The sequence below is a fragment of the Sesamum indicum genome, linkage group LG9 (assembly GCF_026168435.1).
Source record: "Sesamum indicum cultivar Baizhima isolate 11 linkage group LG9, ASM2616843v1, whole genome shotgun sequence".
In the NCBI taxonomy this organism is placed as follows: domain Eukaryota; kingdom Viridiplantae; phylum Streptophyta; class Magnoliopsida; order Lamiales; family Pedaliaceae; genus Sesamum; species Sesamum indicum.
Window position 1 is genome coordinate 17858702 of NC_142665.1, and position 27497 is coordinate 17886198.

The 27497-nt window shown below is 32.4% G+C and overlaps 3 protein-coding genes across 5 annotated transcripts; all 3 read left to right on the plus strand.

Annotated features, from left to right (window-relative positions):
• Nucleotides 1–1378: 1378 nt before the first annotated feature.
• LOC105178208 (protein PIN-LIKES 7) lies at nt 1379–10860 on the plus strand. The gene is made up of 12 exons (XM_011101626.3): nt 1379–1518; nt 2389–2433; nt 3256–3524; nt 3908–3987; nt 4965–5089; nt 5753–5874; nt 6769–6966; nt 7734–7832; nt 7925–8025; nt 8958–9010; nt 9605–9790; nt 10558–10860. The coding sequence occupies exons 3-12, from the start codon at nt 3390–3392 to the stop codon at nt 10680–10682; spliced, it is 1224 nt and encodes a 407-aa protein (XP_011099928.1). The 5' UTR covers nt 1379–1518; nt 2389–2433; nt 3256–3389; the 3' UTR covers nt 10683–10860.
• Nucleotides 10861–15651: 4791 nt separating this feature from the next.
• On the plus strand, nt 15652–20869 carry LOC105178400 (Protein phosphatase 2C family protein). Its single transcript, XM_011101865.3, has 4 exons — nt 15652–15932; nt 16836–17024; nt 17947–18152; nt 20123–20869. The coding sequence occupies exons 1-4, from the start codon at nt 15756–15758 to the stop codon at nt 20676–20678; spliced, it is 1128 nt and encodes a 375-aa protein (XP_011100167.2). The 5' UTR covers nt 15652–15755; the 3' UTR covers nt 20679–20869.
• A 1693-nt stretch (nt 20870–22562) lies between these two features.
• LOC105178207 (plasmodesmata-located protein 7) lies at nt 22563–27497 on the plus strand. Of its 3 annotated transcripts, XR_016067218.1 has the most exons (4): nt 22563–23655; nt 24197–24313; nt 25513–25690; nt 27298–27497. XR_016067218.1 is itself a non-coding variant. In XM_088884461.1 (3 exons), exons 1-3 carry the CDS (start codon nt 22914–22916, stop codon nt 25521–25523), a joined length of 870 nt encoding a protein of 289 aa, XP_088740587.1. In that variant the 5' UTR covers nt 22563–22913; the 3' UTR covers nt 25524–26102. The 3 variants fall into 3 exon arrangements, 2 of the variants coding, with proteins under 2 accessions (XP_088740587.1, XP_020554837.1); XM_088884461.1 differs by lacking the exon at nt 27298–27497 and having other exon boundaries at nt 25513–26102; XM_020699178.2 differs by lacking the exon at nt 27298–27497 and having other exon boundaries at nt 22567–23655; nt 25364–26102.

The window sequence follows — 27497 nt, forward strand, 5'->3', positions numbered from 1 at the left end:
TTTGCATTTATGATCAATCGTGAAATTGAGCATCTATGATGTAGTGTCGAAGGAGGTGCTTCGCCTTGGAGGATCAGGTAATGACTCCGTTACTCAGGGAGACAGCATCGGAGTTGGGAAGGGTGGGGTGGACCCTCCTATTGGTGCTAGGGAGGCCCTGCAATAACCTGCAGAGGCTGATTGTTGTCGGGTACCTCAGCAGTTTTCTGCTTGTTCTTCGAAAACTATGTTCAAATTAATCCAAGGCATATTTTAATTTAAGAAATATTCAATTTAACTAAAATTAAATTTAATCAAAATTAATAATTTTAGAAAATTTACAAAAATCAGGAAAATTCAAATTTCTTTTTTTTTTTTGGTGAAAAATGATACAAAACGACCCTCCATGCAACGGGCCACACACAACTGGTTGCGCGCTTGTGCAAGTACCCCTGCCTACACCGCACACGCACACGAGTGCAGGCTGCCCACCTGCGTCCCTGCTAGCATAGTCGACAGTGTTGTAGGCTACACTGTGTTCAACCTATTTTTTTTTACAATTCTGCAGTAAAAATTAAAACTAAAGCTTGCATTTATATAAAATCAAATTCTACAAAATGTCCATAATTAAAAGAGATATTAACACATATATTTCTAAACACATAATCATGCTCAAAATGCTAAAATATACTTTCCAAAAGAAAATTAAATATGCTGACATGTTTATCACATAAAAATATATTATTCACAACACTGAATTGGGCTCTAATACCACTGAAAGACTCGGTACGGCTTAGAAACGCAGCAAAAACTTAAAATAAAAGAAATTAAATTCGATTCCAAAGGGGTGTTTTCTTTGAATTTCGGGCATCTAGTGTTATCAAATGCATCATAACATAAATAAAACATGCATGAATTTATAGCTAGAGGAAGAAACAAAAAAGTACACTAATATTAAATCAAAACATTATCTTTTCATTTCATATGTAAAATGACAACAAGTGTCGTTCCTTATTCATCACCACATAAATCTTTGATTACAGACCTTAATTCCACCAACTAAATTAGGCCTCGTCACAACATTAACGTTACCAATTCATTCACTCTAGTTATTTGATAACCATACATATCGACAACCTAGAACTTTTGGTATGGGCTACCTCCAACAATATTCAAAATACCATACTAGTCATTTTAGTGGAATACATTGGTGCATGCTAACTATAGTACTTGTAAACAAAATTGTGAGAGTATGAGGTATTGCTTGCTTAGCCTCACCCCATCCTTCATTTACATTTATCTCTAATCCACCAAAACACACTCATTCCAGAACTCAATAACCGCATATTTACGTACTTAAAAACACATAAATGCCCACAATACGCGCACGCACACATGCAAATACATATATATACATTCACGCAGTGCACAGATCCGTATCACACTCCGCCACATTTGAACAAATATACCTCAATTTTCTAAAGTAACCTGCACGGTGTTTGCTAATTTTATTTCAAGTTATATTCTCAATTTCTAGAGGTTTTCTTCTTTGACTCTCTTTTCTCTTTCTCGATGTTTGCTTAGATATACAGAGTTTCTATTCTCTCTCTCTCTCTCTCTCTCTCTCTCTCTCTACACACACACGCATGTATATATTACCAAAGTATAGAAGTTTTGTTGATTCTTTCTGGGTTGTGTGTTTTCTGTTCATATGTTTTTCTTACAGGGGATATTATATGAATGATTAGATATATATGAAAGCTGATTGTCAAGCAAAACTGTTTCAAGCATTTCAATTTCATTGAGAAAAGAGGGTCATGTTAGATCAAATCTGTAATTCGTGTATTTGTCCTCGTATACTACCCTAAATTCTTTAGTTTTATTCAATTCAGTTGTTCGTGGGCCAAAGAAAAAAAAAAAAAAAAGAAAGAAAAAAAATGCAAGCAAATGCCTGTCATATTGTAAATCAGCAACTTATCCTCCTACCAGAAAAATATAACAATTTACCTCCCTATATTTTTTAAAATGAACCAATTTTACCTCCTCAAACAAGGAGGTAAATTGCTTCAATTTAAAAAATACGTCACGATAAAAAGAACATTTCGTTTTTTGAATTATAATCAATTTTGCAATATGCCATCTATTTTTTGTTTTTTGTTAATATTTGGTTCCGGTTTGCCGTACGAACTACAAAATATTTGCATGTTAGCATTTCAAACCACTTTTTGGTAGAAAATTCTACGAAAAGTGATCACATGCAAATTTTTGAAGTATAAAATCGTCATTTTGTGACTAATGGCTTGAGGGAGGATTTATTTATCCAAATTAACAGCCTTGCCAGAAACTGACGATTTTTAATATTTTCACATGCATATGTAAAACTATTAAATCTCTTACCGTCGGTTACAGGAAATTCAGCTACCCACAAAAAGAGTGCCTTATATTTTGCAGCAGGTAAGTTAAATTCTTATTATTATGTTTGTACTAATTTTAAGGTTATTAGGATTCTTTTAATAAATTTTCTTATTGTTACAAATTGAACACTAAAATATGTTTTTCAAAGGCAGAAAATAGCAATTTTAGTTCGTAACTACAGGAGTGACAATTTTATTTCAGTTGAATTGAATTTGGCAATTATGCGCGGTGACATATTAAGGGCAAAACCTATCAGAAAATTTGAGGCTCACATACAGAAATCCAACTAGAGTTGCAAATTTCTACGGGTTTTATCTTTAATGTTTCATTTTTTTAAAAATTAATTATAAGATTTAATTATCAAATTAAATTTTTTTGGGACAAATATATATATATATATATAAATATATTGCCACCTCTGTAGTTATGTAATCAAAATTGAAAATTTCCCTTTCGTTTGGATATAATTTACATGTTCGGATTCCGGTGCTAGCTACACAGGGGGTAATTTTACATTCGATTGCGATTAGGCACAGTTAAATCAAATATATGCGAGTGAATTACGATTGCCACAACATTCCTGTAGTACAATAAAACTTTATATATGTTTTAGAATCTCTTAAATTACTCTTACGGACCAATATACCCGCTGGATTATTTACTCCACCTACACTCATTTATATTTTCTTTTAAAAATTTATCAAGGGTAAAACAGTAACTTCCACCATACAGTTTATCGGCAGCATAATTATTTTTCATTTGAGGAAAATATTTATATTATTTAAAAGGATATTCGTAATTATCCCATATCTCATGGAAGAAACTAAAAAATTATCTCGTCTTTGTTGCATGTCCCCTCAGAAACTTCTCAGCCAACAGTACAGGTAGAGATTGATGCGATTGAGGTGGTGGATGAGAGGAAAAAACAAACACAGGCTATTCATAATACTGCACATTTCATGTACTGCGATCGGCTTAGAGTAGAATAAGAGAAAATGGGGTTCTTGTCCCTGTTGAAGGTGGCGTCCATGCCTATACTGCAGATGCTCATAATAAGCATATTAGGGGCTTTCATGGCAACTGATTATATCAAGCTTCTCCCGTCCGATGCCAGGAGATCTTTGAACAAAGTAGGTTGCTCTTTCTTAACAATCTATGGTACGCAAGAAATAGAAATATAGTTGTAGTTTTAGTCTTGTAAGTATGAGAGTGACAATTTTGATTCCGTACGAAATCGATTTAAGATACTTTTTCATGATATTTCAGAAATTTCGCACATCGAGAACATAAATGTCTGAAAAAGTGCACCAAATTAACCTGTTTGTGTGGACTTTCTAGTAGTTTTGGCAAATTCCGACTATTTTTGTCCTCAATGTGCGAAATTTTTAAAAGATGTAATTATAATTACACCCCCGAACTTATGGCCTGTTTACATAAATCACCCTTACCTTTCGCATAATTACATTTCTAGTTGCTCTATTGACATATTAAATGATGCAAGTAATTAATGCAGATTGTGTTCGCGGTATTCACTCCAGCACTAGCGTTTACAAGCCTGGCAAAGACTGTCCGCCTCCAAGACATCATCTCCTGGTATGATAAAGGGTTATCTAGCCAGTGATCATAGATCTTGGATCAAAGATATGGATATAAGAAAGGATTTTAATTTCACAGTTATAAACATCACTAATCACTAAATATATTTATATATATGTATATTCCCTTCACAATAAATAATTATAACTTGAAAATCATTACATACAAATTAATATTAGCGTAAATTATATTTTGTCATCTGAATTATGCCGTTTTTATATTTTGCCATCTAATTTTTTCTTTTTTGCGTGAACTTACCGTCTCAGTGCAAAATTTCGTAAATTTGAGATGGTAAGTTGACACAAAAAAAAATTTAGATGCCAAAACGTAAAAACGATCATAGTTTGATGGCAAAATGTAATTTACCTTAATATTATTTACTATAGTAAAAAAAAAAAAAAATTGATGCGAAAACTTAAGTTTTGACAATAATTGATCAATATTTGTCATGATTTTAGTTATGGCCAAAACATCTGCCAAGTATTATTTTGTTGTAACTAATGTTTTGGGCCTCCTTTGTAAAAACAAGGGCAACGTGGCTAATTAGTATTAATTTGCCAGCAATGCTAATTGTCATAACTAAAACTAAATAGTAATAGTAATAGTAAATATCGTTGACCACGACTACGTAATGGTTATTAGACGTGATTATTGCTAATGTGACTAAAACATTTGTCATGACTAAAAATCATAGCAAAAATATTTGTTATGGCCCATTAACTTTACAATAGTAGTTTTCATGGTGGATGATCTAAAATTTTTACGTCGTTTTTTTTTTAACTATAATTGATAATAATTAATTACCACAATTTTAATACATAGTGAATAATAAATTATTTTTTTAGTAAACAGAGAATCATATTTGTTAAAGTGAATATGATATTGAAAATTCCATTATTTTTAATTTCTTTAAATAGGTCAAGTGTTTGTGTTTGCAATCTGACAACAATTCTGATTGACAATGATTTGATTAGGTGGTTCATGCCTATTAACATTGGGATAACTTTTTTGGTTGGAGGAATTCTTGGATGGATATCAGTTCAAATCATTAAACCAGAACCACATATACGAGCTCTTGTCATTGCCATGTGTTCATCAGGTTGTTGATCCATTTAGCTTATATTTGATTGATGGATTTAAAATTATAAATTATAAATTACTCCCCTATGAAAAAGAAAATAGCAATTTATCCCCTATATTTTTTAAAATAAAACAGTTTATCTTCTTGTCTAAGGAGGTCAATTGCTTCATTTTAAAAAACACAGGGAGGTAAATTGTTGTATTTTATACAACATAGAGAGGTAAATTGCTATTTATTCTTTCATAGAGGGTTAATTTGCTCATTTGTAATATTACAAGAAGATTGCTTGTATTTTTTCCTTTTAAACTATGTTTTGTTGAATATCGATGGATTCCAAGTTCTTTTCAAACGGGAGTCGTTTGAAACCATTTCTCAAAATCCTTTCATCAATCCAAATATAGCAATACGTTTAATTTCAATTGATAGTTTCGGATTTGAAAAAAATATTTCAAATAACTTGGCATAAAAAGCAATTTGAAATCCATCAATGTTCAACAAAATTAGTTTAGATATTTGAAAGTGCGGAATTTGAATTATTTTTTAAATTTAAGAGTATCCTAACAAATGAAAAAGATTATAACTAAAAATTTAAAATTCGTAATTCCAAATCCGTCGATCCAAATAAAATATATGTAATGGTTATGACTAATAGCGGAGTCACTATATTGGTTTTTTTAATAGGAAACTTGGGCAACATTCTATTGATTCTCATCCCTGCAATCTGCAAGGAGAATGGCAGTCCATTTGGAGATAAGTATGTTTGCGCCAGCGTTGGACTTTCATATGTTTCTTTCTCCATGGCGGTGAGCTATCTTTCTACCTTCCTACAGCTGATCACTTCATATCTCCTGTTCCAATTCAATATTTCATTTCATGGTTGCATGCCAAATAATATATACATTTGAGAAAACATATTTATACACTTGGCGCACATTTTCGACATGAAATATCATGTGAAACACAATATTGTAATTGACGCACGGTCAATGAGACCTAGTTTGGTTGGTGAAGTTTAAGTCTCCATGATTTTAGAAATATCATGTGAAATTTATTTTGACAATTTTACCCTATAATGTTAAAAATTTATTATATATATTGAGAGCAAAATGATGTAAATTTGCTAAAATGGCTGGAAAAGTACAGATAACTAGCTTAATCAGGTGCAGTTTTTCTTGGGTACATTTTTTCGATCATTTTTAAAATTATAGGACGAAATTGTCTAAATTAATTCATAGAGGGCTAAAATTGATATTCCCTGTACTTACAGGACTAAACATGGATATAGCCTTTGTCATTCTTTTCTTGTATTTGTATGTTTATTGTCTGCCGATGGCTAATATCACACACACACACACACACACACATATTTATATATGTACATATTATATGTTTCTTTTGGTGGTTGAATTAAACCTTTGGATGGAAAATTTTTACTCGGATTGGGTTTGATCGAACCAAACTAATGACACAGCAAGTGTATCACATTTACTATGTGATTGGTCACTTTCTCTGAAGTATACACCAATCACACGACAAGTGTATTGCACTTCTCATATGATTGGTTGAAGTTCGATCGACTCGGATTTGAGATAGAATTTCCGCTTCTGGACTTATAACCTGCACAAGGCTTTTACTTTTAGGTTCCCTTCAACTCGGATGCAGAAAGAACTTATGAATTGTTGGTATTGATTTAACAGCTTGGTGCGTTCTTCATCTGGACACATACGTTTCATTTAATACGAAGCGTTAGCGAAAAATATAGAGCATCGGTTGCAGCTCAGGAGTCCATAAAGCAGCCTAACAAAGACTTAGAGGCGAACGAGAAGTCTCTCCTTCTCAATGGAGCAGAACATGCCCATATACCCTCTACTCAAGATTGCACAAACCAACAAATAGTGAGTTGAGTTTTATATCTTTATATATGTTACGTTTTAAAAACCCTATGTAGGAAAATTTAGGGGAAGTTGCATTTTTCATCTCATAATTTAGGTTCAGTAATTTTTAGTCCCACTTAGGGAGTTCTTATTAATAGGCTAATAAATTACAAAGATTCTCATGTTTAGTCATTTCGTCAAATTTGTCGGTATTTTTTTTATTGAAAATGCCATGTGACCATGAACTCTTCAAGTCCTCGAGAGAACGGCACCGTGGTCTTTTCCGTTTAAAACACTAACATAATCTAACAAAAGAACTAAAAGTAAGATTCTTTTTAACTTACGTTTATTAATAAGAATGTTGCTGTGGGACGAGACGAAAAGTATGCTAAGCTTAATATGGGCATGAAAAACGTTATGCCCTCACAAAGTCACGTTCTAAAATATTATTTTTAGGAAAAATGCAAGCAATTCCATATGGTATTGTAAATGAGTAAATTATCCTATTTTGAACAATTTATCTCCTTATATTTTTTAAAATACTTCAATTTACTCCTCTATATTTTTTAAAATGAAACAATTTACCTCTGTATTTTCTAAAATGAAGCAGTTTACCTCTTGCAATATCATCTTAGGTAAATTGTATTATACCAATTCGGTCAAATTTGAACCAATTATATGGTAAGTACAATACACTTGTCGTGTGATTGATATACAGTTTAGAATTTGCATCGAGGATGCCAAATAGAATGAGCTCTGAAAATTTAAAATTCCCTTACATGATGTAGAAGATAGAGCAGAAGCACAATAGAACTTCATGGGATCAGATAATGGGAATTCTACATCAACTACGAGAGGAGCTATTGGCACCTCCAATCCTTGCTGCGGTGAGTTAGCTATTTAAACAATATCCAGAGATTCATTCTCTCCATTTGTGAAGTTGTTAGACACTCACACTGTTCACTGCATTGTATTACAGATTGTTGGGCTTATCTTTGGAGCAGTTACATGGCTTCGAAACCTTATTGTCGGTGAAAGCGCGCCACTTAGAGTGATTAACGACTCCATTAAATTACTTGGGTAGGTTAAACGACTTTTCTCATCTCATCTCATTGTGTTATTCTAATTAATTAGGTAACTCAGATCCGATTCTATTAAATTTGAATTAATTATATAGCAAGTGTAATATACTTATTGTTGATAAGTGTACAGTTCAGGAAAATATCATCAATCATACATCACACTTGTCTGTGATTGGTTTAGCTCGACAAACCTGATCTGTATAATAATTTTCCACTAATAAGCTAGCCAACTAATATAGGACATGGAAATTAATTATATCTCTATTATGCTATGATCAGAAAAAAAAAATACAGCATTTTCGTTCCATATTTTAGGATCAATATAGTTTTTATTAAGTCGATTACGTAATTTTCATTAATGATTTCATAAGTTACAAAAAATTCACACTTTTACCCTTTTCATCAAATTTCGTTAGTATTTTGAAAGAAATAACATGTATAAGCATGTGGCCGTTAACTCTTTAGCCACTTTTTCATCACGAGTATAGCACTTTTAGTCTCATAATTACGGTATAGTTCTTATTAATGGTCCTATAAGTTCTAAAAATCTCTCACTTTTAGTACTTTTATAAGATTTTGTTAGTATTCTAGATACCGGACATGTGCTTAGCACGTGTCTTTTTCGTCAAAATACTAATGGAATTTGAAGAAAGGACTAAAAGTCAAAATTTTTGTAATCAATGAAATAAAAGGTATATTAACCCTAAACTACGGACCGAAAAATGCAATTTCCCTATTATGGCCATATTCAACTATTAAATTGTTAGTAACCTAAAGGATGAAGTGAAACTAATCCCACGACAAATGTATATTGCCAGCCCTCACAGAACAACTCGGGCATACCAACACTTAGTGTAAAGTAGAAGGTTTTGTTATGTTACATTCTCTCGTTAGTATTGCTTGAATTGATGAGTTATTTAAATTTTGTAGTGACGGAACTATTCCTTGCATCACTCTCATACTAGGTGGCAACTTAACACAAGGTATGTTTTCTAACGTAGCTATAGAAAAGTTTAAAACAAACACAGGAATATTGCATTTTACTTCCTACAAGTTAGTTTTCTATGATTCTGATTTTATTATTTTTAAACTCACCACAAGAAATTTTTTGCTCGGATCGGATTTGAACGAACCAAATTAATCACAGAACAAGTGTATCACACTTACTATGCGGTTGGTCACTTTTCTGAATCGTACACCAATCACACGATAAATGTATTGCATTTATTATAAGATTGGTTCAAATTTGATCAAATCAGATTCGGACTAGAATTTCCATATCACCACACTGTATTCCTAACTCCAAAATATTTGCATCTTTACTCCAAAACTTTATTCCGCTAAATTTACGACGGAAACAACATGTTTCAGGGAAATTAAGGTTGTTTTTATCAGAAATTTAAAGGAATTAAAACTTGAAACTAAAAATGTAAATTATTTCAAAATTACGGAATATAACATCACAAATTAAAAGAGAAACTAATATTCTGAAACAAACACATACGTGTATATGTTCTTACTTAAACTTAAAAACAATATTGGAGTACATGATGAATGATGGAGATTGATGGATGTAGGGCTACGTAAGGCGAAATTGAAATCAGTAATTGTGATTGCGGTGATCTGTGTGAGATACATAATGCTTCCTGCTGTTGGGATTTTTGTTGTAAAAGCAGCTTCACACTTAGGATTTCTTCCTTCTGATCCCCTCTACCACTTTATGCTCATGATTCAGTTCACTGTTCCACCGGCTATGAATATCGGTATGAACATTTACATTCTTCTTATTTGCATTGTTTTTTAGTGGGGTAAAGTACAACGGCTATGTTTAGATTTGTCATAATTATAATGTTGTTATTTGAAAAATTATAAATACTCTAATAATACTTCCTTTAACAACTCATTATAGGAGGGTATTTATTAGAGTATTTGTAATTTTAGAGAGATATTTATAATTTTTCAAATAATATGGGTGTATTTGTAATTAAGACGAGTTTAAGAAAAATCCTTTTGTAATTTACCCATTTTAATATTTACATGCCAACAACACAACTATATTTACCTTGTTGGTCCTCATAGTTATTGGATCATGGGGTTGTGCCTGTACAAATGAGAGCATGGTAGGGTTTAGGGTTAATTGCAATTTTGGTTCTCTATGTATTTTGATTCTTCTAAAAGTGTTGACGGCAATTCAGTCCACTATTTTTTTAGTTTTTCGGGGTTGAGGATATTTGTGGTCTAAAAGTTCAAATTACTCAAAAAACCACGCCTACAAGTCACGTGATGTTCCAAATGCGATTTATCCCTCTATAATATGATAAATAAATAAAAAATTTAATTTAAAAAATTAACAAATTACTCCCTATATTTTAGAAAATAAAGCAGATCAACCCTCTATCTAAATCATTGATAGAGGTACTTGCTTTATTTTTCAAAATACGAAAAGATAATTTATTATTTTTTTTTCTATGTTTCATGTATCACGAGATTAAATTTCATTTAATCTTTTTCATCCTAAATGACGATACAGGTACCATGACACAACTCTTTGATGTGGCACAAGAAGAGGGTTCAGTCCTGTTCTTTTGGACTTACCTGGTTGCAACCATTGCTCTCACTACCTGGTCCACTGTCTTCATGTGGATCTTGTCCTAGACAAAGCTACAATGTATAGGATACCAGCTGTTTTAAATCTTGTTTTGTCATTAGCTCGAGTATATATACATAGTGTTCATCTTTTTGGTTCATGCGTAGATTGTCACACGTACACTCTATTTCCAGAGACAGTGCTATCTTTGGGACAGTGTAGCAGGATGTGTACTAGTGTAAATAAAGTGCGTGTATTTGTGTAAATATATATACTTATTAGTTTATATGGCATTGGCGATATTAGCTTGTCGTGATAAAAAAAAAGGGTGGTAAATTTTATTTTGGTTCTCGAATTTTATTGTTAATGTCATTTGGTATTTGAGTAATTATACACGATCTAATTGGTGCACCAATTTCATCATTAATATCATTTTAGTACCAAACTGATAATTTTTATTTTTTTTCTATTATTTTTTAAGTAATGACCAATTTATCCTTAGATTTTAAAATGAAACTTCATAAATATACTTAAGAAAAATTTGCCAAAGTATCAATTATTATATTTTATCTTTATTTTAGTCATTTTAGTTTTATTCCTCCTATTTAGTTATCAAGATTACCATTTTTTTTATTGTGTTTTATGTTTCTTACGACATTTATTTTTAATATTAGAAAAAAATTCATGATTGAATAACTTATAGAGAAAATATATCTAATATTAATTTTAGTAAGTTTCAAAATCTGATGAAATTTAGTCCTTTGGTGGTCGAATTTTTGATCTTTGATTAAGAAAAATGATTTGGCATGCCAATTGGATATTTTTTGTGGAGTTTTTAATCCTACGTGGCTTTAGTTGGAAGACAACTTGAGAATTTTCAAGCTTATGTGGCAATTGAAATGAGGTGGAAATTAACAATTTTTCTATTATTTGCAACCCTTGTTTTTGCCCCTGTTGCTTGGATATCGCTACCGAGCCCTCCGATTCGATCGGAGTATCCTGGCCATTGGTCATGGTCTGAGGCTGGTGATTCTTCAACAGCTTTTGGAATGTCTCCTACAAAATAAATAAAAATATTAGTGTTATTCTAAAAAATCATACAAAATATTTTAAATAATTATGACTTACCGCCATCTCCGCTACTCTCGGGAAGCTCCAACCGCCGTCGGCCTTCTTTTTGTAGCATCTGGTGAATAACTCATTTGCTTCACAGGTCGATCGAGCTCTGCCTCCTATAAAAGAAAAGAACAATTAACAATATATTTATAAATTATTAATAAAAAGTATAATAAAAAAATAAAAATTAGATACCATCTTCCTTTTGTACATGTCGATAGAGGAAAATCCCCAGTAGATGGTAGATGCCGCCGTGGGTTTGGCCTTATTCTTGGCAGACTCATTCTTGAAGTCCGCACTGGCCCAGTATAGCTGCAGCTGGCGCTGGACCTCCTTGGCCAACCACACCGGTTTGTTTAGCTGACTCATGATGGCGATGGTGAATCGCTTCCAGATGAACTTGCTCGTCCACATATGGAAGATTCGCAATATGGATTCATCATCACACTCCCACCAATACGTCATCTATAATATCACAAAATAAAAAAAATATTAAGATATTAAAAAAATTCAACTATACGATAATATAAAAAAATTTAAAATCTTCAAACTTTCAAACCAGAATTGTTGGTGCTCTAGCACCACCAGTCGCAAACATTCCTAGAGGTGGGGATAATGCCCTTGCACCACCACATTGATGCGCTCGTAAAATTTGTAATCAGACTTGAAATAACATGTTGATAAGTTACTTTGCAAATAAAATAATGCAAAAGAATAGAATAAAAACAAATACCTGTATTAGCGAGGCTGATATATTGCCGTGCTGGGGGGAGTGCTGGTGGTAGTATAGCCCACGGGGGGGGGGGGTAACGATTTGCTGCTTTGGCGGCAGTAGATTGTCCAGCCTCATCGGTGGCCGATGCAGTAGAGGACAGGCCAGCCTTATTTGGACCGAGTGCGACAACTGAGGGGCCAGTCGTGTCAAGTGGTGGGGGTGGTCGGAACACTGCTTCCACAACTTGGGAAGCATTACCCGTCGGTGGTGGAATCGGCGGGCCAAGGCCCTTGTCCACGTTCTAGAGGAGGTAGACCACCATTAGACATGATTTATAAAATTATAATAAATACTAGTTATTTAATTTTTATAATTAATGTAATTATTTAAAAAATTTTAATTTATCATAAAGTGTGTGTTCTGAATATATATATATCCTCGTTTACATGGTATTGGTGACATTAGCTTATTGTAAAAAAAAAAAAGGTGGTAAATTTTATTTTGGTACCTAACTTTTGTTATTAATATCATTTTGGTACCTTGAGTCATTACAAACAACTCAATTGGTATCTGAATTTCCCCATTAATATTACTTTGGTACCCAAATATTTTTTATTTAGTTTCTAATTTTTTAAGTAACAATTATTTATCCCTAGATTTTAAAATGAAAATTTATAAATATACTTAAGAAAAATTTGCAAAAAGAAATAAGTATTATATTTTATCTTTTTCTTAGTCATTCTACTTTTATTCTTCTTATTTGCACTACAAAGAAATTATTTTATTGGGGTGGGATTTTTGGGTAGATCATAATTGATCGAAAAATCCGACTTTGGGATGGATTTATAACATATTTTACTACTTTTCGATAGAAAAACTTATACAAATGAATTCTACACTAATTTCATCAACAATTAACCAATAATTAGACATACAATTAATGTGCCAGGTTAGATGCGTACTCATCAAAAAATTTAAAACCATGAATCCAATCACATATCCTTCTCTTCTGGTCCTTCGTCGAGATATATACGGCTTTGGGCATCACATTCGATCTCCATTCATCCATCTAAAGTTCCAACCAATTACATATGATCTTCAGGTCATTCAGTTCATTCAAGTCCTTCATTTTACCCTTTATGTCCATACACGTAGTGTAATAAAGTGTGTGTTCCGAATGTAAATATATATACTTCTTGGTTTACATGGCATTGGCAACATTAGCTTATCGTGAAAAAAAAAAGGATGGTAAATATTATTTTTGTACCTAAGTTTTGTTATTAATATCATTTTGGTACCTTGAGTACTCATTACAAACAACGCAATTGGTATATGAATTTCACCATTAATATCATTTTGATATCCAAATATTTTTTATATAGTTTCTAATTTTTTAAGTAACAATTATTTTACTAGATTTTGAGCTGAAAATTTATAAATATACTGAAGAGAAATTTGCAAAAATAAATAATCATTTTATTTTATCTTTATCTTAGTCATTCTTCTTTTATTCTTCCTATTTCACTACAAAAAAACTTATTTTATTGGGATGAATTTTTCGGACGATTGTAATTGATAAAAAAATCCATCGAAATTTGGGATGAATTTGTAACATATTTTACTACTTTCTGATGGAATTACTTTGACAAATGGAGACACCATCGGAAAAAGAAACCATTATCCCAAATTCCATCAGGAATGAGGACTGATATTTTTTAAGTAACTGCAGGAGGAAATTTTTTATGGGAGGAAGTCGAAAATTTCGAAGGAATTGGTGATGACTTGACAATTTTTTACGATCTTAAAGTTTTGAAGGGAGTGAATTGGCACGAGAATGCAACAAAAAACATGAAAAGTAAAACGAAAATTAGAGCATAAAAAATGGATCAAGGGAGTGTACCCTTGATGTTTCCGAGCATTCAGTGCAAATAATAAACATACAAACATATCATGCATCTTCAACTATGGAAGAAGAACGAACGGTGCGTTATAGAACTTTGATCTTTGTCGTTTTTCTTGGAATCGGAGACAAGCTTTGTTCCTCCTTCAAATCCATACTTCCTTTTAACAAGAGTTCAAGTATAGAACTTCTCGAATATCATCCATACCACACCGAAAGAAGTTTCAATCTTCTTGCTAGAAAAGACTAGACGTAGGAAGAAAGAATCAAGCAATAACGCTATCAATTGGTGTATCTTATTCACACTTGTTATTTACTTGATCCTTCTATTTTAGAAAAAATAAAAAAAAATAGACATATATGAACAACATTTAAAATTACCATTTTAAAGGGTCTACGAAGGAATAGATGTTGATATTAAGAGCACTTACATGTATGAAATTAAGAATGTTAAAATATTTTAGAATATTTTATATAAATATGGAAGTCTTTGGATGCAAGGTTTTAGATTAATATAAAAGTTAAAAGAGAAGTTTCTAAAAGTTTTATATACAAATCTAGCTAGGAGGTTTTTTAGTATTTCAAAATATTTTTGAAAGCTTCTGGTTACACTATTAAAATTAATCTTCACCGTCCATTTAAAGAGTCAAATGTATAAGTATTTAGAGTTCATTTTTAATAATTAATCAAGTTTGTATATCAAATATTTTCATCAAAATTTTCTTATTAAAATCTTTTACTTGTTTACACATCATGTAAGAAAGGAGAAAGAATAAATTAAAAACTATGCATCACGCACAACACTTGTTTATTTTACTAGTCTTTCTAAATTTTTCGATGGTCTTAATAAAATATATTGAATCAAATTACATTATTATTTTTTATTAACGTTGTATAATTTTGTAAACTAATAAACTCCAACCTAATATTTTTGCACAATCACGAGTAGTATATTAAATACAGATATATAGTTATAGATGTAAAACAATTTCAAGTGCAATTTCCTTCCCTAGAGCTAGTTTTCGCAACTCTTGTACCAAACATGGAAACCCTGTGACGACGTATACGTATAGAAAACTGACACTCCCTACAAAGGTGCCCACGAAAGCTGAAAGCCATTGATTCCCCTCTACGCCACCACACACACACGACCCTCCCTTTCCTACTACCATTCTTCGCCTCTTCTTTTTCCACCCGCTCTAACTGTCACATTTTCTTCTCATCAGCTTCTCTCCTAGTGCATGTCTTGCGAATGAGATTGTTCAAAGATTAAAATTCTTTGCATTTAGCGACTCTAATTGTTTCTTCACGAATGGAAAAAAATTGGGTCTTGAGCTCAAAACAAAAAGAATACTTGGGTTAGGAAAAAAACCAGTTTGGAATAGTCGATCAGGGGTAGAGAAGGATCAAATGGCCCCAGGCGCTGATGCGATGCCCTGTCAAGGTAAACTAGGTAATGGCTTGGGCAAAGAAAATGGAAAGAAAAGTGACGAGGAATGTAACGATTTCGGACAAGCAAAAGTAGCACGACCGCCGTTGATGCGGCATTGCATCAGTCATGCAACTTTGGCTGATCCCTTTGCTTTGGTAAGTAAATCAAGACTTCTCGGCAGAGGCAACTCTCTGTCGACCCAAACCAGCCATTAATGACGTTAACAGAGAGACGTGATTTGGGATGTCATTATGTTTGTGTTTCATATTAAGTATTCTTATTGATTGGATTTTGCGACCTGCATTCTTGGAAATGATGGGATTTTTAGTTGCATTTTACCCTCGCATGAAATTAAGCATTATTAGGCAAAAAACTGTCTCGAGTATGTTAAGAAAAAAACAACAATGCGACTCTTGAAATTTTTATTAGGACAAAAAACACACTTTTGGCCACATCAAGGAGTCAAGTTGTTTTTTGGTTTAACGTTCAAAGGATTGCATTACCTTTTATTTTTTTGAGAACGGAGTTTCTCGTTTATAACTGGTTTTTTCTAGGAAAAATGCAATTTTAGTCCTATAATTTGTAGGTGATATTTTTGGTCATATACGAATTGATTTTGTAATTTAATCTCGTGACTTTAAATATTTGCAATTTAAGTTCTTTCTCGGCCAGAATCCTCAATTTAATTGAACTAAGTTCAAGTCACATGCAATGTTTTCGGCCAAATTGGTATGAAAAGGATTAGAATTACAAAATTTTTAAAGTTAAGGACTAAATTATAAAAATCAATTCACGTAGGACTAAAAATGCTAATCAACTTAGTAATAGGACTAAAATTGCATTTTTTCCTTTTTTTGCAAGAGGCTTTGCATTTAATTAATTGTTAACTTCATAGTTTGATGATATTGCATGCATAATAGCATGATTAGAAATTGATTTAATTATTTTCAAGTCATTTTGATATTTTATCATAATGAGAGTTTGTTCAAGCCTTTTTTGACTTTATCAATTAAACTGGGAGTTCGTTTCGGCTCATTTTGTGCTATCTGAATGTCTAGGAATGTCCTGTTGTAAATGGTGTAAAGTCATTAGGCAAGGATTCTGGATTTATACCTATGTTTCGTTCCGGAAGCTGCTCTGAGATGGGTCCGAAGCCATACATGGAGGATGAGTACATTTGTGTGGATAATCTTTCTGACCACCTTGGTACACTTAATGCTTTCCCCTCTGCTGGAGCATTTTATGGGGTGTGTAATTTGTTCTCAACTCTGGAGAAATTACATTTTTCGTCTTATAATTTAGGTGTTTATGAGATCGTCTGAAATAATCTTATAATTTTAAAAAATTCTCACTTCGATTCTCCTATCAATTTTCATTAGAAAACTGACTTAAAGAACCACGTGCAAGTCGCATACTCTTTCTCCTTTATTCTGAAAAGATAAGAGCCGTGTGACTTGCACGTGTCTTTTCAGTCATTTTTCTAATAAAAGTTGGCAAAATGACTGAAATTGATACTTTTTGCAAGTTATGGGGACTACTTTTGAAAATTTCATAAGCAATTGGATTGGAAATGAAATAGGCCTAAATTAATAGACAAGAATTTGCAATTCCCCCTCTCAACTTGTACTTTTGATTCTTTTAATGGTTTAGCTAAAGGAAAATAACATTTTTCATAGCCTTTCCATACTTTTTATCCCATTGTTTACTGGATTTTCACTTTTGATCCCACAACTTAAAAAAAATAATAGTTTTTGATCCATGATACTTTTTCGTTAGATTTTTAACAGAAAAGGCTACGTGACCGTTAAATGCATGGAACAAAAGTACTACTTTCTAAAAGTTATGGGACAAAAAGTGAGAATCTCGTAATATATGGTACCAAAAATGTAAAGGCTCAAACAACCACATGCTATTTTTCATTAAGATATATAACGGAAACGTATCATGGGACCAAAAATACTACTTTTTAAAAGTTACGAAATTAAAAGTGAGAATCCCATAATAAATGAAATCAAAAGTGAAAAGACCCTATATTACAACATCAAAAGTGCTGTTTTCCAGTTTAGCTAATTATGAACTTACTCAAAAAAGCAAGAACATATTGCCCGAGTAAGCAATGTATCATTTACTTGGTAAATTACTTCATTCAGTGGTTTGACTTACTCTCAGGTATTTGATGGTCATGGGGGTAGAGACGCTGCCTCTTTCACGAGGAAGAACATTCTTAACTTTATTACTGAGGATTTCCATTTTCCAGGCGGGGTTAAAAGAGCACTAAAGAATGCTTTTGTGAAAGCCGATCATGCACTGGCAGATGCCAAAAATCTTGATCATTCATCTGGCACTACTGCCCTCACTGCTCTCATTTTGGGAAGGTAAGAAACTTTACTTGTAATCATTTTACCAAAAATTCTTCCTCCGATCAGATTTGGTCAAATCAAACTAATTACAAAAGAAATATATTACATTTGCTATATGATTGGTTATTTTTACTTAACTGTAAACCAATCATATTTAATTGTATTGCACTTGCCATATAATTAGTTCATTATGCGTTCTGTGATATAACTTATTTTATAAATTAGGTTTATTATACTTACAACTTCTCCTAAAGTTAGTATAATTAACTATGCTTTGCTTTTTCAACTCTTGGAAAATAATATTTTCGATTTGTCCGAAAAACTTCTCCTTCTATATGTATTATAGGTTAAAGGTGGTTTTACCGCTGATAATATTGATAGATGTGGTTTCGTATTGATGCAACGTACCAGGGACGTTGCTTATAATAAAAATTACTCGTAAAATGCTTATATTACTTTTAGAAAATTAGTAAAGCTATAGAAAATTATAACTAGTTCAATAAATATCGAGTTGAATATTAAAGATTTTTAGTACATAAAATATTAAAAAAGTAAAATAAAATATTTACGATCTCTTAAAGGATCTCTTCATATTTGGATAATTCTAAATTGAGAGGATTTCGAATCCTTGAACTCTAAATATGAACTATGCTTTATTAAATAATGATGAATTTTAAATTTTTATAGTATAAAGTTGTTTGAAATTTTTTTTTCAAGTTATTCTCTCAAATTCAAATCCATCAATCCAAATATAGCCCCAGGAAACAATTACGAGCAATCTTGTGTTTGTTGGAAAGTTCAACAGAATGGTGAACTGACTAAAATACCATTATGGACTAAAAATTAGAATTTTATTTTTATTTTTTTATTGACTAAGTGGATAATTTATTTATAATTTTTTAAATTTTTTCATCCATTCCGGCCGATTGTTTTACAAATTTTTATTTCTTTTAAAAAAAATACAACAAGGGCATAGTTGACAATTTCATATCTTCATCCGAGAATTACATAATTTTATCAAATATTATGGGAGTATTTATAATTTTTCGAACACGAGATAGTATTCGTAATTATACAAACTTTTAAGAGAGGTTGCTATAATTTACCCAAAAAAAAAAAAAACAAAACTAATTTATCACTTAATATAATTTACCCAAATGGTATAGAAAACATTACAGTAAGACCAAAAAAAAATGTGTATACAGTTTCAAATGTAACCGGATATTGGATAATATCCGATTTTGTTAATAATTTCACAATATCGATGATAATTAATTAATATTAGGGGTTATGAATGATTAATAACAACAAATATTATAGTTCGATTTTTTTTGATTGGTCATTCTTCCGAATGATATTATTAATTATCGATCAATACTTTGAACTACGGTCTGTAAATCCAAATGAAAGTGATGAATTCTCATTTCATGATTTAAATATAAAAACTATAAATCTAATCCACCAATAAATATATTAAACGACCATTTTGTCTCTGAATTTATTGGTAAGTTATATATATTGAGTGGGGATCCATTTGTTATATGTTGAAGGAGAGCATTTATCAAGTAACAAGTATATACACTGTGATATTGTAAATGAGTAAATTATTTTTTATAATTTTAAAAAAATAGCAATTTTATCTCCCTATCTTTTTTTAAAAATACAACAATTTACCCTCTTGTGTTTTTTAAGATGAAACAATTTTACCTCCTTAGACAGGAGGTACTTTGTTACTTTTATTTTTTTTCCATACGGGGTAATTTGTTCATTTGCAATTTCATGAGGAGTTGCTTGCATTTTTCCTGAATATATAATATCAACACCTCGTTTGAGTTTAGATATAATTATAGCGAAGGTTTTTATAGTTAAATCTAACCTCAAGTTAAGTATATTAGTGTCATTATTTACCCATATTATTTTGTTCCCTTACCTGTTTACAATACATTCAACTTCGACTTTAGTACACATCCATTCATCTTTTACAGGACTATGATAATCGCTAATGCTGGGGATTCTCGGGCTGTGCTTGGGAAGAGAGGAAGAGCAATAGAGTTGTCTAAAGATCACAAGCCCAATTGTACATCTGAAAGACTTAGAATAGAGAAGTTGGGGGGTGTGATCTATGACGGCTACCTCAATGGCCAACTCTCTGTGGCACGGGCTCTCGGGGACTGGCACATGAAGGGTCCTAAAGGTTCAACATGCCCCTTAAGCTCAGAACCTGAGCTAGAGGAGATGGTTCTAACAGAAGAAGACGAGTTCCTAATAATTGGATGTGATGGGCTGTGGGATGTGATGAGTAGCCAATACGCTGTAACAATTGTAAGGAAGGAGCTTATGATGCATAATGATCCTGACAAGTGTTCGAGAGTGCTTGTCAGGGAAGCTCTCAAGCGCAACACATGTGACAATCTAACGGTTCTGGTTGTCTGTTTCTCATCAGATCCTCCGCCACGTATTGAAATTCCAAAATCACATAAGCGGAGGAGCATATCAGCTGAAGGGTTAGACCTTTTAAAGGGTGTCTTGAGTAATGTTTGAAATAGGATAGAATTCTTACAAACTTGGCGAACTCGTTCTGTGGGTCCCATAAGTTAGGTATTAATGGGCCAGAAATGCAGTTTTTCCAACTTGGTAGGTAGTTTTGTAGAATTTTCTTGGCCCAACAACGACAAATAGTGAGAAGATTATGTGCACCTGAGCTGATATGGTCGATATTAGTTTAGCCCTTAAGTAGTTGGGATTAGAATTTTTTTAGTTGTTACCACTCTTAGAATGTGATTTTAATAAGAATTGCAATATTATGTATTCTTTCCTTTCCCTTTTCTTTGATTTTTAAAAATATTTTAAGTCCAAAACAAATAACTCCTCTTTTTGTTTTACATAATGTTGGGATGAGTGATTGTGTGATGTGGACAGAAGTCGATGTAAGATGTGTGACTGTCGGCTCCAACTCAGAAGAGGAGCTTGATCTATTTGGACTCGAACTGAGGCGAGAAAAAATTGTGAGGGGAGTATGGCTAAACCTCCTCTCAAATGGTCATCTCATGCCTTCATCTATATATATATATATATATATATTGTATGCAAACATAGATTCTGGAACTGTATTATAACTATTATGTGGTTGATTTAGTTTGAGTGAGTTCAACTTGAACTAGAATTTCTTTATTTATATTATGTATGTATTGAAGTTTGTTTACACTTTTCAACCACTTTTTGTTTCACTTAATGAGTGAGCATATATATATATATATATATGGGGATATATGGGGGCGGGGGAGGGGGGCATTAAGTGTAATGCTATAACTAGTCATTTCATACTTTATTTCTGTAATTTGTTAGAATTCTACAAGAAAAATTTGATTTTTGGTACCATAACTTAGCCCTCGTACGCTTTTGATCCGAAATGATTATGAAGTTTTTACTTTAAGGATAATATCTTTCAATTTTTGATAGATTTGTCATGTCATTAAATAATTGATAGAAACAACCACATAATGCTCCAATTTGTGCAGTTATTTGAGATCCGTTGATATTTGACGCCAACTTTGAAAGGTATCTGGTGTTCCCTATCTCCAATTGGCATTATCAAAATAATATGCTTGGCCAAATTAGAATTATAGCTTAGGATAACACAAACAGGCGCATAATCCAATCGCATACATTGCTTAGTTACTCTATACTGATAAGGTGGCTTTCTCACCCCACTTGCTACAGTACAAAGACCCTCATCCATCTAGAATTTAAAGTGGAAGATGCTTTAGCTTAACCCATATAGGCACTTGCCATAGAACTCACTACCATCAAGAACCACATTGAAGTCCACAATCAATGCTCATAATTCCTCAAGGGATACCTCAGCTAACCTCTCAATAACTATCCACAGTTCTTCCCTTGCACCTTGCTCATTTTCATCATAGACAACTGATACTAAACATGTGGAGTGCAATTTTGGCTTTGCACCCTACAACAAAAATTATGAGGATGGATCTCCAAAATCAACCACCACCTCTGTGTTGTCCTAATCAACCCAAATTCTCGTGCCCAAGCCATCACAAACCACTATTAGTTTTTCATCATACCTTGTTGAATTCGAGAGCGGAAAATGAAACCATATAAAGCATAGGAGAATTCTCTAAATCATCCCCTAATGCACATTTATTTATTTACTTGGAATCTTTTGCTTTTTGCAGGTAAATAAACAAAGGACAAAATAGATGGGCAAATTTGCTTTTTGACAGCCATTTGCCTTTTCATTTTCATCAAGCATGCATGGTGGACATCAACTTGGTTTCCTATCTTTTTTTGTCTGAAAAATTACATGGATTTCTGTCCCAAAAGGAAATTTATAGCAAGAAAAAGCAAGAAAGCTGTGTGGGTACGTAGGAGCATGAAGTTCCAAGAAAAAGTTAGCAGGGAGAAGGGAAATAGAGGCTATTAAGATTCCTAATGTGAAGAAATGGCTAACACTTTTCACAAAGGTGTACATGATCAGGAGTACCCTTTTCACATGCAATCCTCACTATAACTCTTTGAACATTTTCCACCAAGCTCTACATGTTCACTAGTATATTATTAAACCGCTTTAGTGGCTGTACCCTGATCCATGTGCAATTTCCTTTCCAGTAAAGATTTGCATGTCATGCCTTTATTTTAAAAACACAATTGCCTCCTTAAGTACTCGTCCTGAATGCAGCCCATTTCATACCCTTTGCCACTCACACTCACGTACAGATTACACTCTTCATTGCCAAATTCCACAGTCCCCCAAACATGGAAAACCCTGCATTTTGCCATCATCGTCTTCCAATCCTGACATTTTCCCTTCTACTCTTCTGCACTTGTTTCTTCAAACCTGCACAGTCCTCTCTTGATACTTTCCTCTATGGCGGCTGCTCACAGATAAAATATACTCCCGGCTCCCAGTATGAAACAAACCTTAATTCTCTCCTCAGCTCTCTAGTCAATTCAGCCACTTACTCCGCCTACAACAAGTTCACAATCATGGGGTCCAGCCGGCAAGACGTAGTGTACGGGCTTTACCAATGCCGGGCGGACTTAGCCATGCCGGATTGCGCCACCTGCGTGGCCCGAGCAGTGACCCATCTCGGCCCTTTGTGCTCCCAGACATGCGGCGGCGCCGTACAGCTCGAGGGGTGCTTCGTGAAGTACGACAATGCTTCGTTTATCGGGGTGGAGGACAAGACTGTTGTAATGAAGAAATGCGGGCCGTCGAATGGGTATAATGAGGATGAAATGAGCCGTCGTGATGCGGTGTTGTCCGGGTTAAATGGGGCGGGTGGTCCATATCGGGTTGGCGGCTCGGAGGATGTTCAGGGGGTGGCGCAGTGCATAGGGGATTTGAGTATGGGACAGTGTCAGGATTGCTTGACGGAGGCGATACGGCGGTTGAAGGCGGAGTGCGGCGGCGCTGCGTTTGGTGACATGTTTTTAGCTAAGTGTTACGCGAGGTACTCCACCAGTGGTGCCCAGTTTTATGCTGGGCCAAACCATGGTAAGGAAATCCTTCAATCACCCACAATTTCTCCATACCATAAACTGAAATTCTTGCTTATACTTTTTTGTTTTTTAATTTCAACAGATATTCTTATAAATAATTATAGCCTAAAATTATGACAAATCAATGTTATTTTTTAGAGTCAACATAAAATAATACGGAAAATCTAATTGATCACAGGCGATTACTTTTTGCTATTACATTTGCAATGGCCTCTAGAAACTCTTGATTAATTAATATTCTTTAATTTTTTATTACTTTAATCATGATAATTAACACTAGCAAATAATAATAATTAAAAAAATATAATAAAATTTAATTAATCACTACCCCGCAATTATTATTAGCCGTTACTTTTACAAGTGAGATCAATACATTAGTCACTACTAAAAATTATTATAGATATAACTATGATAAAAAAAAATTAAATTTTTGTATTAATCTGTCTGACTATTACATATCGTATTGATCTATCATATTTTTTTTTTTAAATTATGATGATTTATAATATAGAAACTAATTGGATGTTGTGGTACAGATTCTCCTCATCATGGGGAGTCCGAGAAGACATTTGCTATAATTATTGGATTATTAGCGGGTGTTGCATTGCTAATCATCTTCCTCACTTTTGTGAGGAGGATTTTCGGGGGAAACGGTGAGATATCATCTACCATACTTCACTTCTTTTATACCTTTCCATGTTTGTTCTCAATTAATACGCTTTTTTTTTTTAATATTTGAGATATATACACGTATATATATGTGTAATAAAAAAATAATTAATATTATCTGTAATTATATATTTAGTAACGAGAATTTTTTTTTATCACAATAATAAGATTCGTAATTTTAATAGTAACTATTATTTCTTAAAAATTGTTATTAGCGAAAATTAGTGATAAAAATATGTGTATGAAATTGTCACTCAACGATAATTACATATATATAGTGATGATAATTGTTATCATTGATATTGGAAGAAAATATAATTTGAGTCATGTAATTCAGGGGGAGTGTTACTTTTTGTCCTGCACGAATTGATTTTTATATTTAATCTTGTAATTTTGGAATTTTGAAATGTTAGTCATTTTTTAGCAATTGGTAAGGAAATTGCATGTGACTTATATATATGACTTAATTGAATTGTAATTATAGTCCTGTAACTTAAGGGTTGACATTTTTTTGGCCTGCACGAATTGATTTACAGGACATGTGCTAGTCACATGCAATTTTTCGATCAAATTGGCTGGAGAAAGAAATAAAATTGTCAAAATTTTAAAATTAATGGACTTAATTGTAAAACTTAATTCGTACAGGATCTAGAATTTTACTCGCTCTAAACTATAGGATTAAAAAATTGTAATTTTTTCCTAATATTTCGTTGCTAAGTTGTCAACAAAAATGTGTTAATAATTGACAAATTTAAAATTATGAAGTAATATTTTGTAATTAATATTATATTTTACTGAAGTGTGTATGTTAAGCACAAACAATTCCAATTTTTTATGAGAATTTACAGTCATAATGATGTCACCTATTCAATATTAGGACTACAGTATTTATACATGTTTGGTTTTTCCTTTTTCCATTTCAATTTTTGAAAAATTTTAGCGGAAAATGAAACCATATAAAGCATAGGAGAATTCTCTAAATCATCACCTAATGCACATTTATTTATTTACTTGGAATCTTTTGCTTTTTGCAGGTAAATAAACATAGGACAAAATAGATGGGCAAATTTGCTTTTTGACAGCCCATTTGCCTTTTCATTTTCATCAAGCATGCATGGTGGACATCAACTTGGTTTCCTATCTTTTTTTGTCTGAAAATTTACATGGATTTCTGTCCCAAAAGGAAATTTATAGCAAGAAAAAGCCAGAAAGCTGTGGGTAGGAGCATGAAGTTCCAAGAAAAAGTTAGCAGGGAGAAGGGAAATAGAGGTTACTAAGATTCCTAATGTGAAGAAATGGCTAACGGTGGGGTTTTGCACGTTTCCTTCATTTTCAGAAAGAAGAGGATAATAGTCATTTGGGTAAGCCATGATCCACATTTATCTCTTGTTGGGTACTTTTGAATGCTTATCTCTAAATTGAGGGACATCCTTCATTAGCATATACTCCTAGTCGCTAGGAAGTCTTAGCCTCCAAAGAGTCCAGGGCGAGGACCTCCCTCGAACCATGTTCTCCATATTGACGAAGAGGTACACTTGGCGAACCAAGTGTATGTTACGTGGGGGACATTTGAGCATGGGGCTTGGCAAATTATCTCCTTTTGGGCTAAATTTGTGGCTATTTTGAGCTCCTGCTCCCTTCGCAGGTCGTGTGGTTGAAGGGGGAGGCGCTAGGCTTTTTTATTTTTGATTAGGTTGAATTTCTTTGGACCATATGTATCAAATATAATATAACCAACAACTCATATATGTTTCTAAAAGAAATTGACAAATATATATGCTTAACCAAAAGAAAATATATTTAAAAAATAAAAAAATATATTTGATCATATTTAAAATATATATATATATATATATTCAAACAACCGATATGTAACTACTTATTTTTATGTAAAAGAATAAATAGTATTAATGACTTTCTTACCAAATTAATAGAAATTTTTCATGAAATCTTTTTTTTTTTTGTATTTATTGTACTCATTCATTACTTAAATTTTATTATGTAAAAATATAATAAAATTCAAACTATTTAACTCACTGATTATATTTTATTTTATTATAACTAAAAGATAAATTTTTTAATTAAACTTAAAATAAAAAATATTAAAAAAAATAAATTCTTTGAACTAAAATATTGTCCAAAAATTTAATTTTAGATGGTATATATGCGTTATATTTAATTAGTTTAAAGGGATAAATATTACATGAAAATAATACAGGGACAAAGTGTATTTTACCAAATTAAAAATTCACCCCCTTAATAATTTGAGGAAAGTGACAAATTGAGCCTTACACATAAGTTAAACATCCAAATATGACTTGATGCATGTAACTTGACATTTTTAGATCAGATACATATAAAGATCTTTTATTTTTTTTTTCAATTTTCATTGTAGGTATCCTTATTCTATATTATAAATGAGGCTAATCACGTTCAGGACCAAAGCAAAAAAGTTAAATTCCTCCTTATATATATGACTCTAAGATTTTAAATCATTACTCATCGATTAGAATTAATATTAACAATATTTTCGACATCGGATCGGATCACGTCCAATCAAACCTTAATCAATCACATGGAAAGTGCAATATACTTTCTGTATGATTGGTGTACCGTTCTGAAAAGTGACCAATTACATGACAAATATATTACACTTGCTTTATGATTGATTTGGTTCGATCAAATTTGATCAAAACGAGAATTTTCCTAAAACAATATTCTTTTTCCTAGCAGTCCCATCAATTCATTTAAAGAGATAATGTTCTTATTTTAAAAAATAGAGTTTTGATTTGTGATATTTAAAATTATGGGAGTTATAGATTAATACGAAAACAGTAGGGTTACAAAACAATAGAGATTTCATGACGGTGAGAGAATCCCTCCTGCATGGTTAGAAATGGAACAACATGAGTCAGAAAAGGTTTGCAATATTGAAAAGGGCCTAATTGCTACTTTTACTTTTTGACAGAGGCGTCGGAATCAGCGCAAGCTATAATGTAAGAGTAAGACACATCACGGGCTCTATAAATCGTTATAGTTTGATAGTCAAACCTTGAATGTTGTCATATTTATGATGTTTGTTTAATTCTTCTGAGGTATTTTGTAAGGTTAAATGTACGTTTTAATTTGTTATTAATTTTTATTTTATAGGATTTTAATTTTTAATAA

Excerpts from the sequence above, each read along its gene's own strand:
- LOC105178208 (XM_011101626.3), top strand. The coding sequence starts at position 3,390 with ATGGGGTTCTTGTCCCTGTTGAAGGTGGCGTCCATGCCTATACTGCAG. Across the intron at positions 6,967-7,733 it reads ATTGCACAAACCAACAAATA|AAGATAGAGCAGAAGCACAA; the intron begins GTGAGTTGAGTT and ends TACATGATGTAG. Across the intron at positions 9,011-9,604 it reads AGGTGGCAACTTAACACAAG|GGCTACGTAAGGCGAAATTG; the intron begins GTATGTTTTCTA and ends TGATGGATGTAG.
- LOC105178400 (XM_011101865.3), top strand. The coding sequence starts at position 15,756 with ATGGCCCCAGGCGCTGATGCGATGCCCTGTCAAGGTAAACTAGGTAAT. Across the intron at positions 15,933-16,835 it reads TGGCTGATCCCTTTGCTTTG|GAATGTCCTGTTGTAAATGG; the intron begins GTAAGTAAATCA and ends CTGAATGTCTAG. Across the intron at positions 17,025-17,946 it reads CTGCTGGAGCATTTTATGGG|GTATTTGATGGTCATGGGGG; the intron begins GTGTGTAATTTG and ends ACTTACTCTCAG.
- LOC105178207 (XM_088884461.1), top strand. The coding sequence starts at position 22,914 with ATGGAAAACCCTGCATTTTGCCATCATCGTCTTCCAATCCTGACATTT. Across the intron at positions 23,656-24,196 it reads TTATGCTGGGCCAAACCATG|ATTCTCCTCATCATGGGGAG; the intron begins GTAAGGAAATCC and ends GTTGTGGTACAG.